Source organism: Primulina eburnea, chromosome 1 (genome assembly GCF_022965805.1).
Source record: "Primulina eburnea isolate SZY01 chromosome 1, ASM2296580v1, whole genome shotgun sequence".
Classification (NCBI taxonomy): domain Eukaryota; kingdom Viridiplantae; phylum Streptophyta; class Magnoliopsida; order Lamiales; family Gesneriaceae; genus Primulina; species Primulina eburnea.
This window is the reverse complement of record NC_133101.1, coordinates 53671704-53684394: the sequence shown is the minus strand read 5'-3', so window position 1 is coordinate 53684394 and position 12691 is coordinate 53671704. Positions and strand designations below refer to the sequence as shown.

The 12691-nt window shown below is 33.4% G+C and overlaps 1 protein-coding gene and 1 long non-coding RNA gene across 2 annotated transcripts; both read right to left on the bottom strand.

The window, feature by feature from the left end:
- Positions 1-1541: 1541 nt before the first annotated feature.
- Positions 1542-3219, bottom strand: LOC140812532 (uncharacterized). Its single transcript, XR_012113686.1, has 3 exons — positions 2744-3219; positions 2476-2665; positions 1542-2397 (listed from the first exon to the last, which is right to left on the bottom strand). It is a non-coding gene; the product is annotated as an uncharacterized lncRNA (long non-coding RNA).
- Positions 3220-9678: 6459 nt separating this feature from the next.
- Positions 9679-11662, bottom strand: LOC140831281 (patellin-4-like). Its single transcript, XM_073195076.1, has 4 exons — positions 10731-11662; positions 10503-10627; positions 10260-10401; positions 9679-10059 (listed from the first exon to the last, which is right to left on the bottom strand). The coding sequence occupies exons 1-4, from the start codon at positions 11463-11465 to the stop codon at positions 9796-9798; spliced, it is 1266 nt and encodes a 421-aa protein (XP_073051177.1). The 5' UTR covers positions 11466-11662; the 3' UTR covers positions 9679-9795.
- Positions 11663-12691: the final 1029 nt, after the last annotated feature.

Here is a 12691-nt window from a genome sequence, read left to right as displayed (position 1 = left end):
CCTAAAAATAAACGAATTTCTTTAATAGTATTTGGTGGAGGTAGATTGGCCATGACATCAATTTATTTTTAACAACAGCTTGCCACAACTTTGATTGTTACACTTCCAAAAGTAAGTTGTCCACAAGTAGTATAATTCAGTGAGTTTGAATTTCGTATCCACGTGGAAGCTAAGGTAATTAAAAATCCACTATGATGTCTTTCAGTTTTTTTTATCTTCTAATTATTTTAGCCTTAAATGACAATTTTTATATGTTCAAAATTTTAAATTAAATAGTCGAGATTAGATGACTCACTTTTGGTATTTAATAAAGTTAGAATAAATAAACATAATTGGAATCCGCTTGATAGAATAGTTCCAATAAATTAAATAATCATTATTTATAATTTTATTACATATAATTTTCTTATTCGTATATTATACATACCAAAACATATAAATGTTGTCAAATATTTATTGAGTTATATATTTGTAAACACCAAAATAAGGTAATCACTTTAAATAGTTGGTAATATCAAACTAATGTTTAAATGGTACTAAGAATATAATATAATGATAATATTCATATATAATAAACCAAGGTAACCATTTTAAATTTATGCTAATACCAAAAAAATATTTAGGTGGTAACAATAATTTGGTCTAACATATAGCATCAATAAATCAAAATAATTCTCATAGATAAGTAGGGTATATAAAAATGCTTAAATTAAAGAAACTAAATATAACATAAATAATAAATAAAAATTAGTAATATTACTTTATTATCATGCCAAGAGCTTCACCTTTTTTCATCATGACTTTGGAAGATTAGCTATTCATGATGGAAATAAAGAACTTGGAATATACTTAGCATGATAATTATATCTAATTGAAGAAATTTAGAGAAAATAAAGAGGAAAAATATGAACTCAAAGTTTAGTTCATAGAAAAAAGAATGATTTTCTTCGTCACAATGCACTCCTATTTATAGGCCGATTTGTGAAGACAAAAGAAAAAAAAATATTTTTTTTTGTAGATATAATTGTTGCGATTTTTTTCTTTATGAATGACCCAAATTTTTATTGCATCTTGTACACCATTTTTGACAATCTTTCTTATGAATTTGATTCTTCCACATAAAATAATATTATTCATAATTGAGTTTTCTGAATTGTGGTAATTTACATATTTTTTTACCAAGTATTTTGAAATGTATAGTCAAAATATTCAACTTTGGTAAAACTGTAATTCTATTGGTATCACTTTCAGTTGTTGCACAATTTGACCTCAATTGTGAAAATAATTTTATCTCAAGATTTCATCAATATTGTGGACATTGAAATCAACTTTATAAAAGTTTAAGAATCATCTCATTCCCAATTTTGTAACCAAAGTTATTCTTGATTTACTAAACTTCTAAAAATAATAAAATTATACAACACATATTTTTTTTATACAAATTGTTATAAAACTTGTGAAACTTAAATATTTAATACACTTTATAATAAAATATCATACGAAACATTTAATAAATATACAATTTTTATATTAATCAAGCACCATCATAGATCACTATTTTTCTCTACCTCATCAATCCTCCTCTCTTATCTCCACCAAAGATTTTGTTTTATCTATAAATAGTTGATGATGTGATAAATTCAATTGCGCATGTATTGTTTGTTGTCTACTGATGATGTAATGGATTGGCCGACTTACAACAACACCATGCAACTGAAGTTCTGATGTTATATCTATCCCCTCCTAAGCTCCACGATCTGATGCTCCTAACACTTCAGAAACTTTAGCAGCAGAAGTCATTGATGTGCCAAACGTTCCAGTGTCACCTCTGCCTACTACTGAATAAGTTCCTGCTACTGAGGAGGTGCCAATTACCAATCTCGCACTGGATGAGGACACCCAAAACACCATTCAAATATTGCTATGTTTTCTGGTGTTCCTCAGTCCAATATGGGCACTGCACTTGATACCATGGTTCGCCGGAACGGTTGCGGTGCTTGGAACGGCAACTACCGTTCCAGTTCCAATGTTATGTTGCGGAACGGTTGTATAAAAAAATTAATAAATTCAAAAAATTGGTAAAAAAAAAATGTAAATATAAATTACATCATACTAAAAAATAAAATATATGAAGTTATTACAAATTAATATATCAATACAAAACTATTTTACAATAATAACACAATAAGAAATACACACTAAAAATTATAACATACCGGTTCCGTTCTCCCGTTATGCGGTGGGGAAAAAAGAAAGGGTTGTGAGTAAAAGTTCTGATTCACCTGATTTAAGATGATCCACATTAAATGTAGTGTAAATGCTCTTAGTTGTAACAAACAATGTCTTGATAAAATTGTAAAGACCGTCCCCAAGAATAAGGGAGATAGATATGAAAACCTGCAGATGAACATGACACAATTATTTAAATTTTAATCAGAAGTGAGTGAAACCTGATAAATCAAATGAGTGCTTTACTTTGTAACCATTGAGACTCTTCATACTGCTTTCCTTGAGATTTCGAGAGAACCAATCTCCCTTCTTTTCACTGATCAACGGCCACATGACTTCCCAAGAAAGAACAACTCCGAATAGCAAGGACAAATTTACTATGTGGGAGCAAATCATTCCTGCTCCTACGTAAATCATGCTGAAATCAAAGTAAAATCTGCAGAGTTCAACATCTCAAATCAGTTGTGCTGGAAAATTTTCTTAAACTTTCAAAGGATAAAAGTAGAGTACACACGTTTCTTTCCAAGCTTCCAATCCTAATGTAGGGAAATTGATAAATCCACATTGATAAATCCACATTGTTCCACACCAACCCGTTCCGTGCCACCGTTCCGGTTCCGTTCTCCCGTTATGCGGCCGATAAAACGTCGCAGAACGCCGCTACAAAACAATAAACGATTTGGTCTGGAACTTTGGAACGGTGGCCACCGTTCCCGTTCCCGTTCCGTTCCGGCCGCATAACGGCCGTTCCGGCGAACCATGCTTGATACTACTGATTAAAGCACATCCGCTGACCCACAATCTCTATTTATTCATCAAAGTGATATGATAAAAGTTCGGGCTGCTCGCGTTCAGGCAACACGAGAACTATTTGCAAGAAATGCAGTTGCCTCTCCTGAATCTGATGGTATCTCTCCGGTTGAATCCAAAGTAGAAGATCTTGCGACAATGGGTAGGTCTCTTGATGAATTTTTTATAAATGACACACAGTACAGTGATACTGATTCCCAAACTAGCTTGGATCTTTTTAAATCCACAATCATGGGCCATGTTGAGCAAATACAAAATTTTCTTCTTTCCCTACAGAATACTTTTCAAGTCAAAGCAAGAATTATATAATCTCTTGCTTCTGTTATGGGGAAAAGAATTTCTTATGGAAAATCAGAAACATAGTCATCCGGATCTTGTGGCTAGTCAGAAGCAAGTAGGAGCTTTTCCCTCTCAAGTTACTACTTTTAGACCAAGACGAGTGACACACGACAACTTGATGATTTCAATTATGGCCATAGTACGATTGATTTATATCCATTCAATTTTGAATGTTTGATATCATCAATAAAAAGCCATCTCAGAATTAATCAAACTTACTTTACACAGTTACTTGATTATTTATCTGCTATTTACCAAAAGATTTGTTGAATATATTCGAAGAACACACTTGAAGTTTGATCAGATATTTTCAGAGATCATTGATCTTTGTTTATTCATACTCACGGCCACCTGATTATTCATTTATCATTTGAGTGAGTCATTCCAACCGACAAAAAATAGTCTTTCTGTTTAAAATACTAGCATAAATTTTTTTTGTAGTTGGTAATACGAGTTTCAACACGAAGTATATAAGTCATACTAAAGTGTGTATTTACAAAAACTGTAAATTCAAAATCTTTTATTGAATACTTTCTGAAAACAGTAGTAAAGGATCGGAGACGTATAAAGATTTTAGCATCCGAACTTCATAAAAACGTGTAATGCACGAACGAGAGGAAATTAAGAACAATGCACGATGTCGTGTGTTTGTCTTGTTTAAATTCATTATTCTTTTTAGTTTTAATATTATCATTGAATTAAATTTTTATCTATTGCATCAGATTGTTTAATTGATCATAAGGGTTGAATTAGAGACGTAATTGCTATTTAACTAATAATAAGGCATAATATGCACTAAAATTTCAATGGTGGATTTTAAAATATAAATTCCTATTTTTTGTACCGACGATCTAGTTAATAAATTCAAATGTTTGAGTCGACCGAAATCAATGTTAATTTTCTCTGAATTTATTTAATCAAGTTAATTTTTGCATGATAATTAGTTTTTGGTATAATTTAATTTTATTTGTTTGTCATGATTCAATTTGAAAAAAAAAAAACATATGTTTCTATTATTTTTTTATTGTTTTATTTTAGCACAATTAAAATTATATCTACTCGTGAGAATGATCCTACTGTCATTACTACATTTTAGTTAAATTTATTGATTCAAGAGGTGGGATACAAATCACTCGTTTGGAGGAGGATCTGGGCCTTGACCCAGATGATAAATCAATGATTTTTATTTTTATATTCATGTGAAATTATTAGTATTTAAAAGTTGTGACTCATTTTCATAAAATAGGTGTAGGGACTATCGAGCGCCTAAGCGAAACCAAAGTGATTTTCTATGTAGGAATTATATTCTGGATGGACACTCTACAATGTGTACTGTCGAGTCAAAACTGCAAAGGAACTATGAGAGACGTTCGAAAAGAGGTACAAGATGCTCAAGAAGTTCATAGTTGGAAAGTTTCTAGATTTCAAAATGATAGAGTCAGAATATGTTGTGAGTCAAGTGCAAAAACTTCAAGTAATATTACCATGCGAAACGAATGAGTCTCAACGAGCCTTTTCAGGTTGTCGCTCTGGTTGAGAAACTCCCTCCTCCGTGGAAGGAGTTCCAAAACTATTTTAAGTAAAAGAGAAAAGAGATCGAACTCGAAGACTTGATAGTGAGATTGAAGATCAAGGAAAACAAGAGCAATACATAAGCCAAGACAAGTAAGATGGTTGCGAAAGTTAATATTGTGGGATCTAACAACCAAAGAAAGAAGAGAAAGTTTGATGGGAAACAAAAACAATAAATCAAAATATCAAAAGAAATTCAAAGAAAATTGTTACAACTGTGAAAAACCAAACCACGTGGCTAAGGATTGTAGGAAGCTAAAGAAAGGGAAAGAGCAAACTGATATGGTTCAAGAAAAATCGATACAATTTGATTTTTTTGAATTTGACTTATCTGCTCTTGTTTCTTAAACAAACTTGGTGGATAACCCAAACGATTGGTGTGTGATACGGGTGTAACCCTTTCACATATGCTCTGATAAAAAGATGTTCTCCACATACACTCTAGTTTTTGGAAGAAAGCTCTACATGGGAAAGTCTGCTACATCGGAGCTAGTGAGACTTGGAAATATTGTCTTGAAGATGATATCAGGGATAGAAGTAACTCTTGTTAATGTACTTCATGTTCCCGACATTAGAAAGAACCTTGTGTCATGTTGTTGTTGGTCAAATATGGTTCTGGGCTTGTATTTGAGTCTAATAAACTTGTATTGACCAAGAATGGATATTTTTTAGGAAAGAGGTATCTGGATGCCTCTTCAAAATGAATGTATTAGCGATTCGTTGCGAGATATATGTTGGCAATAATACTAAAATTTATTAATACTTACTTGAGTGTTCTAATTTATAGAATGTTCGTTTAGGATACAGAAATTTTAATAATCTGCGAAATTGAATGAATTTGGAATTGTTGCCTAAATATAATATTGATCACACACACAAATGTGAAATATGAGTTGAAGCAAAAAATGACCAAAATGTCTTTCCATTCAGTTGAATTTTGTACAAATCCTCTAGAATTAAGTCACTCAGATATTTGTGATTTTAATTTTGTGCAAATTAGAGGAGGAAAAATTATTTCATAACATTTACAGACGATTGTATGAGACATTTTTATATGTATATCTTTTAAGAAGTAAAGATGAAGCACTTGAGAATCAACTTAGAAAACGAATTAAAAGTATTCGCAGCGTAGAGGAGCAGAATATGGAGCAGCATTTGATGAGTTTTTTCCACATTGGGCATTATAGATCAAACTACTGCACCATACCCACTTCAATCTAATGGAATCGTCGATATTGTCAGCTAATTAAAGTCTAAACAAGATTCCCCATAAGAAAAATAACGAAAAGCCATGAGTTGTGAAAAGGACATAAATCATTCTAGAAAACTCTAGAAAAAGAAAAGAGAAATGATGAATGACAGATATGCAAATATTAATGAACCTACACACAATAAGGATGCTAGAACAGACAATGGTCCTTCAAAAGAAAAGAAACCTTGACAAAGTAAAAAAGCTAGATCTTTGTAGTCTTTAGGTCCATATTCCCACAATTTTATATTGGAAAATAAAATAAAAACCTTACAAGATACATTGTCTAGCCTTGAAGCACCATACTAGAAAGAAGCTATCAATACGACATGGACTTCATTATGCACAACCATACTTGGGAACTAGTAGATCTTATAGCAAGTACTGAGGCATTAAGATGGATCGTGAAAAGAAAGTATAAAACATATGGTTTAGTAGAAAAGTACAAGGCCATATTGGACAACTTGAAGAATAAATACATATGTAACAACTCAAAATCTATATAGTTCAAGGTCAAGAAAAGAAAGTTTGCTTACTCATGAAGTCTCTGTATGGTCTTAAACAAGCGCTTAAATAGTGGCATCAGAAATTTGACAAATTGATGTTGTCAGATATTTTTAAAATTAATGAGTGTGACAAATGTGTCTACATTAAAGACACTTGAGAATATAATGTAATAGAGTGTTTGTATGTAGATCAAATGCTTATAATAGGAAACAATCAAGATATGATCAAGGCAATGAACAAAATTTAACAAAATATTTTGATATGAACTATATGAGTATTGTTGATATTATTATAGAGATTAAAATCTCTAGAACTCCAGAAGAAATCTACTTATCCTAATCTCATTATGTTGAAGTGTCTTGAGAAAGTTTAATTCTTATGACTCATCTTCGGTAAATACGCCAATGGACGTAAGAGTCCATTTAGGTCTAACTGTACTCGACTGGATATCGCTTGTTCGATAAATAAATTGAGTCAATTCACGAGTAATTCTAGTGATGCTCATTGGAAGGCTTTGACATGGGTGCTTAGATATAAGACACGCCTTGGAATATGGTTTGCATTATATGAAATATCATGTGGTGCTAGAAGGATATAGTGATGCTAACTTGATTTCTGACACCAAATATTTGAAATCTACTAGTGTCTATGTATATAGCATTGGTTGTGGCATAGTTTCTTGGAAGTCATCCAAACAAACTTGCATCGCGAGATCGACAACGGAATCTGAATTCATAGCCCTCGATAAAGCTGAGGAAGAGGCAGAGTGGCTTCATAACTTTCTAGAGGATATTCCATGTTGGACAAAACCGGTGCCTGCAATATTGCTACATTACGACAGTTAATCGTAAATTGCAAGGACATGAAACAATATGTAAAATGATAAGTCTCGACATATTCGTTGAAAACATAACCAAGTGTGATAATTCATCTCAAATGGAATTATCTCTATTGATTATGTTAAATCAAAAGATAACTAGACGGATCCACTTCCAAAAGCATTAAATAGAGATCAAATGTATAATTTGTCTAGGGAAATGGTTTAAAACATACAAAATAAAGTTTTCATAGTGAAAACCCAACATTGTTGATTAGAGATCTCAAGATCTTGGTTCAGTGAGAAAAATAAATTATGAAAACTTAAGCTAACACTCGGGAATTCTTCCCTTCTCATTCTGTCCTAAGTGTTGATGCCTACCAATGCAGTGAGGTTATGTATTAGACTTTTAATGGTTCCTTAGCTTGCAAATGAAGAGTATGGTAGGATATTCTTAAAAAGAGGTCGCCAATGTTAGTGTGAGGACGAGCCACCTCAACGAAACACTTATGAAACCAAGAAGTGCTTCATGGCCAAAACAGACACAACCAGTAAAGAACTAAATGAAAATGGTTGGAAAGTTATCTTGTAGGTGCTTATGTATGATTTTACATAAACAGACAAGAAGTTTAAGATATCAAGTTGACTTCATGACCCTGTAAATTCGATAGTATTATAAGGAAGGTTCAATGCCAAAAATCACCTATCTTGATGCAATATTTTCTGTGTATACTCTCTTTCGACATCACGTGTATTCATACATTAATTTCATTCTTGTGGGAGATTGTTGGAATATATTTTAAGGTTTAATGAATCGAAATTAAGCAAAGAAAAGCTCAAAAGATTGTTTGGGCGCCAAGGGAGGAGCTAAAGCACTTAAGGGGCGCCTAAGTGTTGCTTGGATCAATCCAAGTCCCAGAAGAGGCGCCTAGGCTCCTCCCCAATGCCCTGAATTATTCCGGGGTCGTGGGAGAGAAGCCTAGGAACCTCCTGCCTCAGTACCCTAGAATTTCCAGGGCTGTGAGGAATGCGCTTAGTCGATTGATTGAAAGTTGCAAGTTTTAATATTATATTGTATCTAAATGGTGTCCCTTGACTTTTTCATTAGACTTTTCGATGAAGAGACGCCTCTTAGATGAAACAAATGCCCCTAATGATTTAGATCTATAAATACATTATCAAAGATAACAATAAAATATTTTTTATCATCGGATTTTCTGCATACATTTTATTCATTTGGCCTTCTCATCTACTTTCTTATTTTGAAAGAGAGTACACTTTATTTTTCTGGCTATTGTTCTTACAATTTACAGTGTTGTTATTGTAAGAGGAATTTGTGGTATCTTGAAGAAGAATTGCCATAAACTGAAACACTAAAAGGAGACAAAATTATTATTAAGTAGAGAGTGTCCAACATCTCACCTTAACTCATCCAATTTTGCTACAAGATTCATTTTATCATTATCGAAGATTTCAAGATATCACCAACAAACAACATGCATACACGAATTTTTGTAAATCCTATACCGAAGGATCGTGTCAGACTAATTAATTTCATTCATATGAATAATTTCCATTTTCTTTCTCCTCTAATTGAGCTAATTACCACGATTTCTCACATTATTTATGCTAACACCTAGCACCACCCAAAAGATGACAACATAGGCCAAATGAAAAGAACCTCTCCCCTTCCTAGCTAGTGTGTACTAAAGCAATACGCAATTGTTTATAATAAATCAATTTAGTCTTCTATTTGTGAGAATATTAAAGTTTGTTTTGCAATTGTTTACTCCTGATGGATTTTATCATATTCGAGTATTAAAATAATTCTAGTGTAAAAAAATAGAATTGATCCGCAGCCATGTCTCTAACGCTCGGTTTTGGAGAACTCCGGCTCGATTATATCGAGGTATCTGCCTTTTTGAGCTTTGAATCGAGCTAACAATCCAGGCAAATCGATTTGAGTTTTAAGGTTTTGTTAAGTTTCTGTTAACATTCAACGCAATACTTGTGGGTATAGATAGATTCACATACATGATTGATTATGGTTGTAGCATGCTCGTATTTAAAACCTCCTTAATTTCTTGGAACGAAAATCGCTAAGAACTCCCTAATGTGAACTCATCAGCCCGAAAGATGACAGCCAAAATAAACATTATATCGAAAAGTTCCATTATTCATACAGATGGAGAAATAAGAGCTCAGTAACAAGAGCATTTCAGACAACAAATGGGGCTAAAGTTCGACTGATATCATTAAAAGAAAGAAACTCTCACTTAAGGAACATATACATAGGCACACTAGGCTTGCTCTTGTACCTATAGAACACCTTCTTTTTTGTGAATGAACCATTAACTATAGTTATCACTATTTTCCCAGGCTCTCTAATGTGAAAAGAATTTCTCACAGTCGCCCCCATTTTCTTCTCCTTTTGAAGCAAGATCATGTATGAACAATCATCTTCTGGTATGAATTCCTCTTTGTAGGTCACATCATATCCGACGACCGTGACATCCCATGTCACCGTAACTTCGACCTTGTCGTAGCAGCAGAGTCAGAAGTTAGAAACACGGGAGGAAGCTCAACAGATCACAATACAGTTTTTCTTTTCAAAACAGAGAATGCTATCCTATGAATTCATAACATAAGAAAACTATGTGTCTGCAGCTGTGACATTCGAAATCTGATTTTGGTGTCTGATTTTATAACAATTCCTAGTGACAACCAGGGGCATACCTCATTGATTGGTATCTGAATTTGGTCGGTCGTATTTGCTCTGATATTTTGTTCAAGAACTTTATCATTTGTGGAGAATTCAGTGTCATTCTCTCTTTTCAGGCCACCATATTCAACTACTATGTTTTCTGGGGTGGCATATCTACATTTCAGACCAATTCAAATGCATCAAACTTTGTCATTAAAATAGATAATCAAGATTCATAACCTAGAAATTCACATAGACATAAAAAAAATATTTACTTGAGAAGGGTTTCTGTAACTTTTGATGGCTTCACAAAAACAAACTTGTTCTTGCTTCGTTGTGAGATGAGCCGTAAGTTTAGAGCATGTAGAGCCATAAACCAAGCTGGAACATTTATGATTAACTGCATCCATGGAATCTCAAGAACAATAACTTCATTTTTCAAACTAATAACACATATACTCAAATGAATTGATTTGTCAATCGGGTCCCTTTTTTTATCTTACATTTTTGTAGACCATTCCAGGATAATGATCATGAAGCAGGGCCATCATTTTCTTGCAAATCAGCATGACCTCCTTGACTGCAGTTCCAGGAGCATTCTTCAAATCAATAATCTGAATAATCGAATCCTCTCCACCAGGCCTAAATTGGAGATTCGCAATCCCTCTTTCAACGCACTGAACCCTCCACCTCAAGAAAGCTTTGAATCTCTCACCATTGCTCGAGAATTTCTTCTTTGATTTCTTGCCCAACACATTGTAACACAAAGGGCGGCCTTCTTTATCCATACCATTGCTGAACCACAAATAATCAGGCTCAGGCCTTAAATTCTCTTCCAGAATTTTATCTGCATTAAAATCTATACGCCATTTCAGGGTCCTGCGCAGTAAAGTAAATGCCTCGTGCACCTTGTAATTCTTTGCTTTCAAAAATTTCATCAGAATGATATTTATCCCCTCGTGATTTTCACTAGGCAATAAAGGGACACCCCAAAGCTTAATGTCCTTCAAATCTCCTTTCTTGGCATCTTCTTGGGAGAGAAAAATCCCCCTTTTCAGCCCAAACAGATAGTTTCCACGAATTGCATCCTCCACCCTGCATCGAAATTCAAGCAAGGCCTCCTTTCGCGATCTTTTCATTTCAACAATAGAATAGGCTGGATCACATTCTTCTTTATCAGATGATTCCAGCTCGCTTTCTTCACTGCTAGGATCTTCATCGGATCTTTCCTCCGGCATATTATTCGCCGGCAGTATGAGTCCGGCCGGTAAAGACGCGCCTGCCAGTAACCCAACTCTGAGAAAGGATTAATAGTTCCAAAATGAAAGGTTTTCAAGTCTTTTTCTCCTTTTGTGAGCAAAACGAGCTGTTGAAGGGTTGTAAAGCTCCTCAGCCAACAGTTTTTTCAGGCGGCGGTGCGATGTTTAAGGGGAAAATTCTCTCACCCCATTAATTTTTTCTTACTTTAAAATTTAAATTATTATTATTATTATTATTAAAAATTTTAAAACTAATTGTATGAAATTTTTAGTTGATGGTAAAAATTTTACGTTCAGATTTAAAAGTTTCATTTATTATTCTATTTTTTTGTGATAAAATCATAGAAGAGTTATTAATTAACTTCGGGAAATTTGGGTTCAGTCCCCAGCCGTCATTTTTTTTTTGTGTTCAGTTCCTAGGTACTTTTTTAGTACCACATTTCCACATGAAGTGTACCACATTTCTACATGAAGTGTACCACATTTTGTATGACATAGTACCATAATTTTGTGGGTAGAGAATGAAGCCAAAGAAATGTTTTCATTGGGGATTTTTCACCAACTTCCCCTTAAAACTTTATTTGATTTAACAAAAGAGGGATCACACACAACTATTCGATCCATGTCACGATCATCTTCACCAACAACAATCGCATCATTTAAGTCCAAGTTTTCAAGCATCTCATTTACCTCTATGGAAAAGCCTGAAGACTTCTTCTTATCAATTTTTTCATATCAGTGTGAACCAAACTTTTGGTGAGAAGATCATAACGAAGCCTCATCATTTGATTCTTGTACACAACATCAGACTCTTGCTCACATTCCCATTAGATTTTTCACTATACTGATTCCTATTTGTTAGCACTTTTTTCCATCTCATTTTTATGTTTTTTGATGGTATTTCATGCACTTTCATAAAGTTTAAAACAAACAATATGTGTCTACACAAGATTCCTGCCATTTCAAAATAATGACAAGTGCATTCGATCTCGTTATTTACCACATCAAACGTAACATTTCGAATTTGTTCTGATTGTCCAAGAGATCTTATATCAAACTTCAACGGATTGTCAGATACTGCAGGCAAGGAATCAAACTCAATGTTCAAAGAATTCACCAACTCCTTTTCAAATATTTTGTGAATTTCAAGTGTGTAAACAAAATGCAGCATATTGCACAATGACTGATTTTTCACCACAATTGAA

Coding starts and splice junctions, on each gene's coding strand:
- LOC140831281 (XM_073195076.1), bottom strand. CDS start 11,465: ATGCCGGAGGAAAGATCCGATGAAGATCCTAGCAGTGAAGAAAGCGAG. Junction 10,402..10,502: donor GTTACAGAAACCCTTCTCAA/GTAAATATTTTT, acceptor TCTGAAATGTAG/ATATGCCACCCCAGAAAACA. Junction 10,060..10,259: donor TTCAGATACCAATCAATGAG/GTATGCCCCTGG, acceptor TGCTACGACAAG/GTCGAAGTTACGGTGACATG.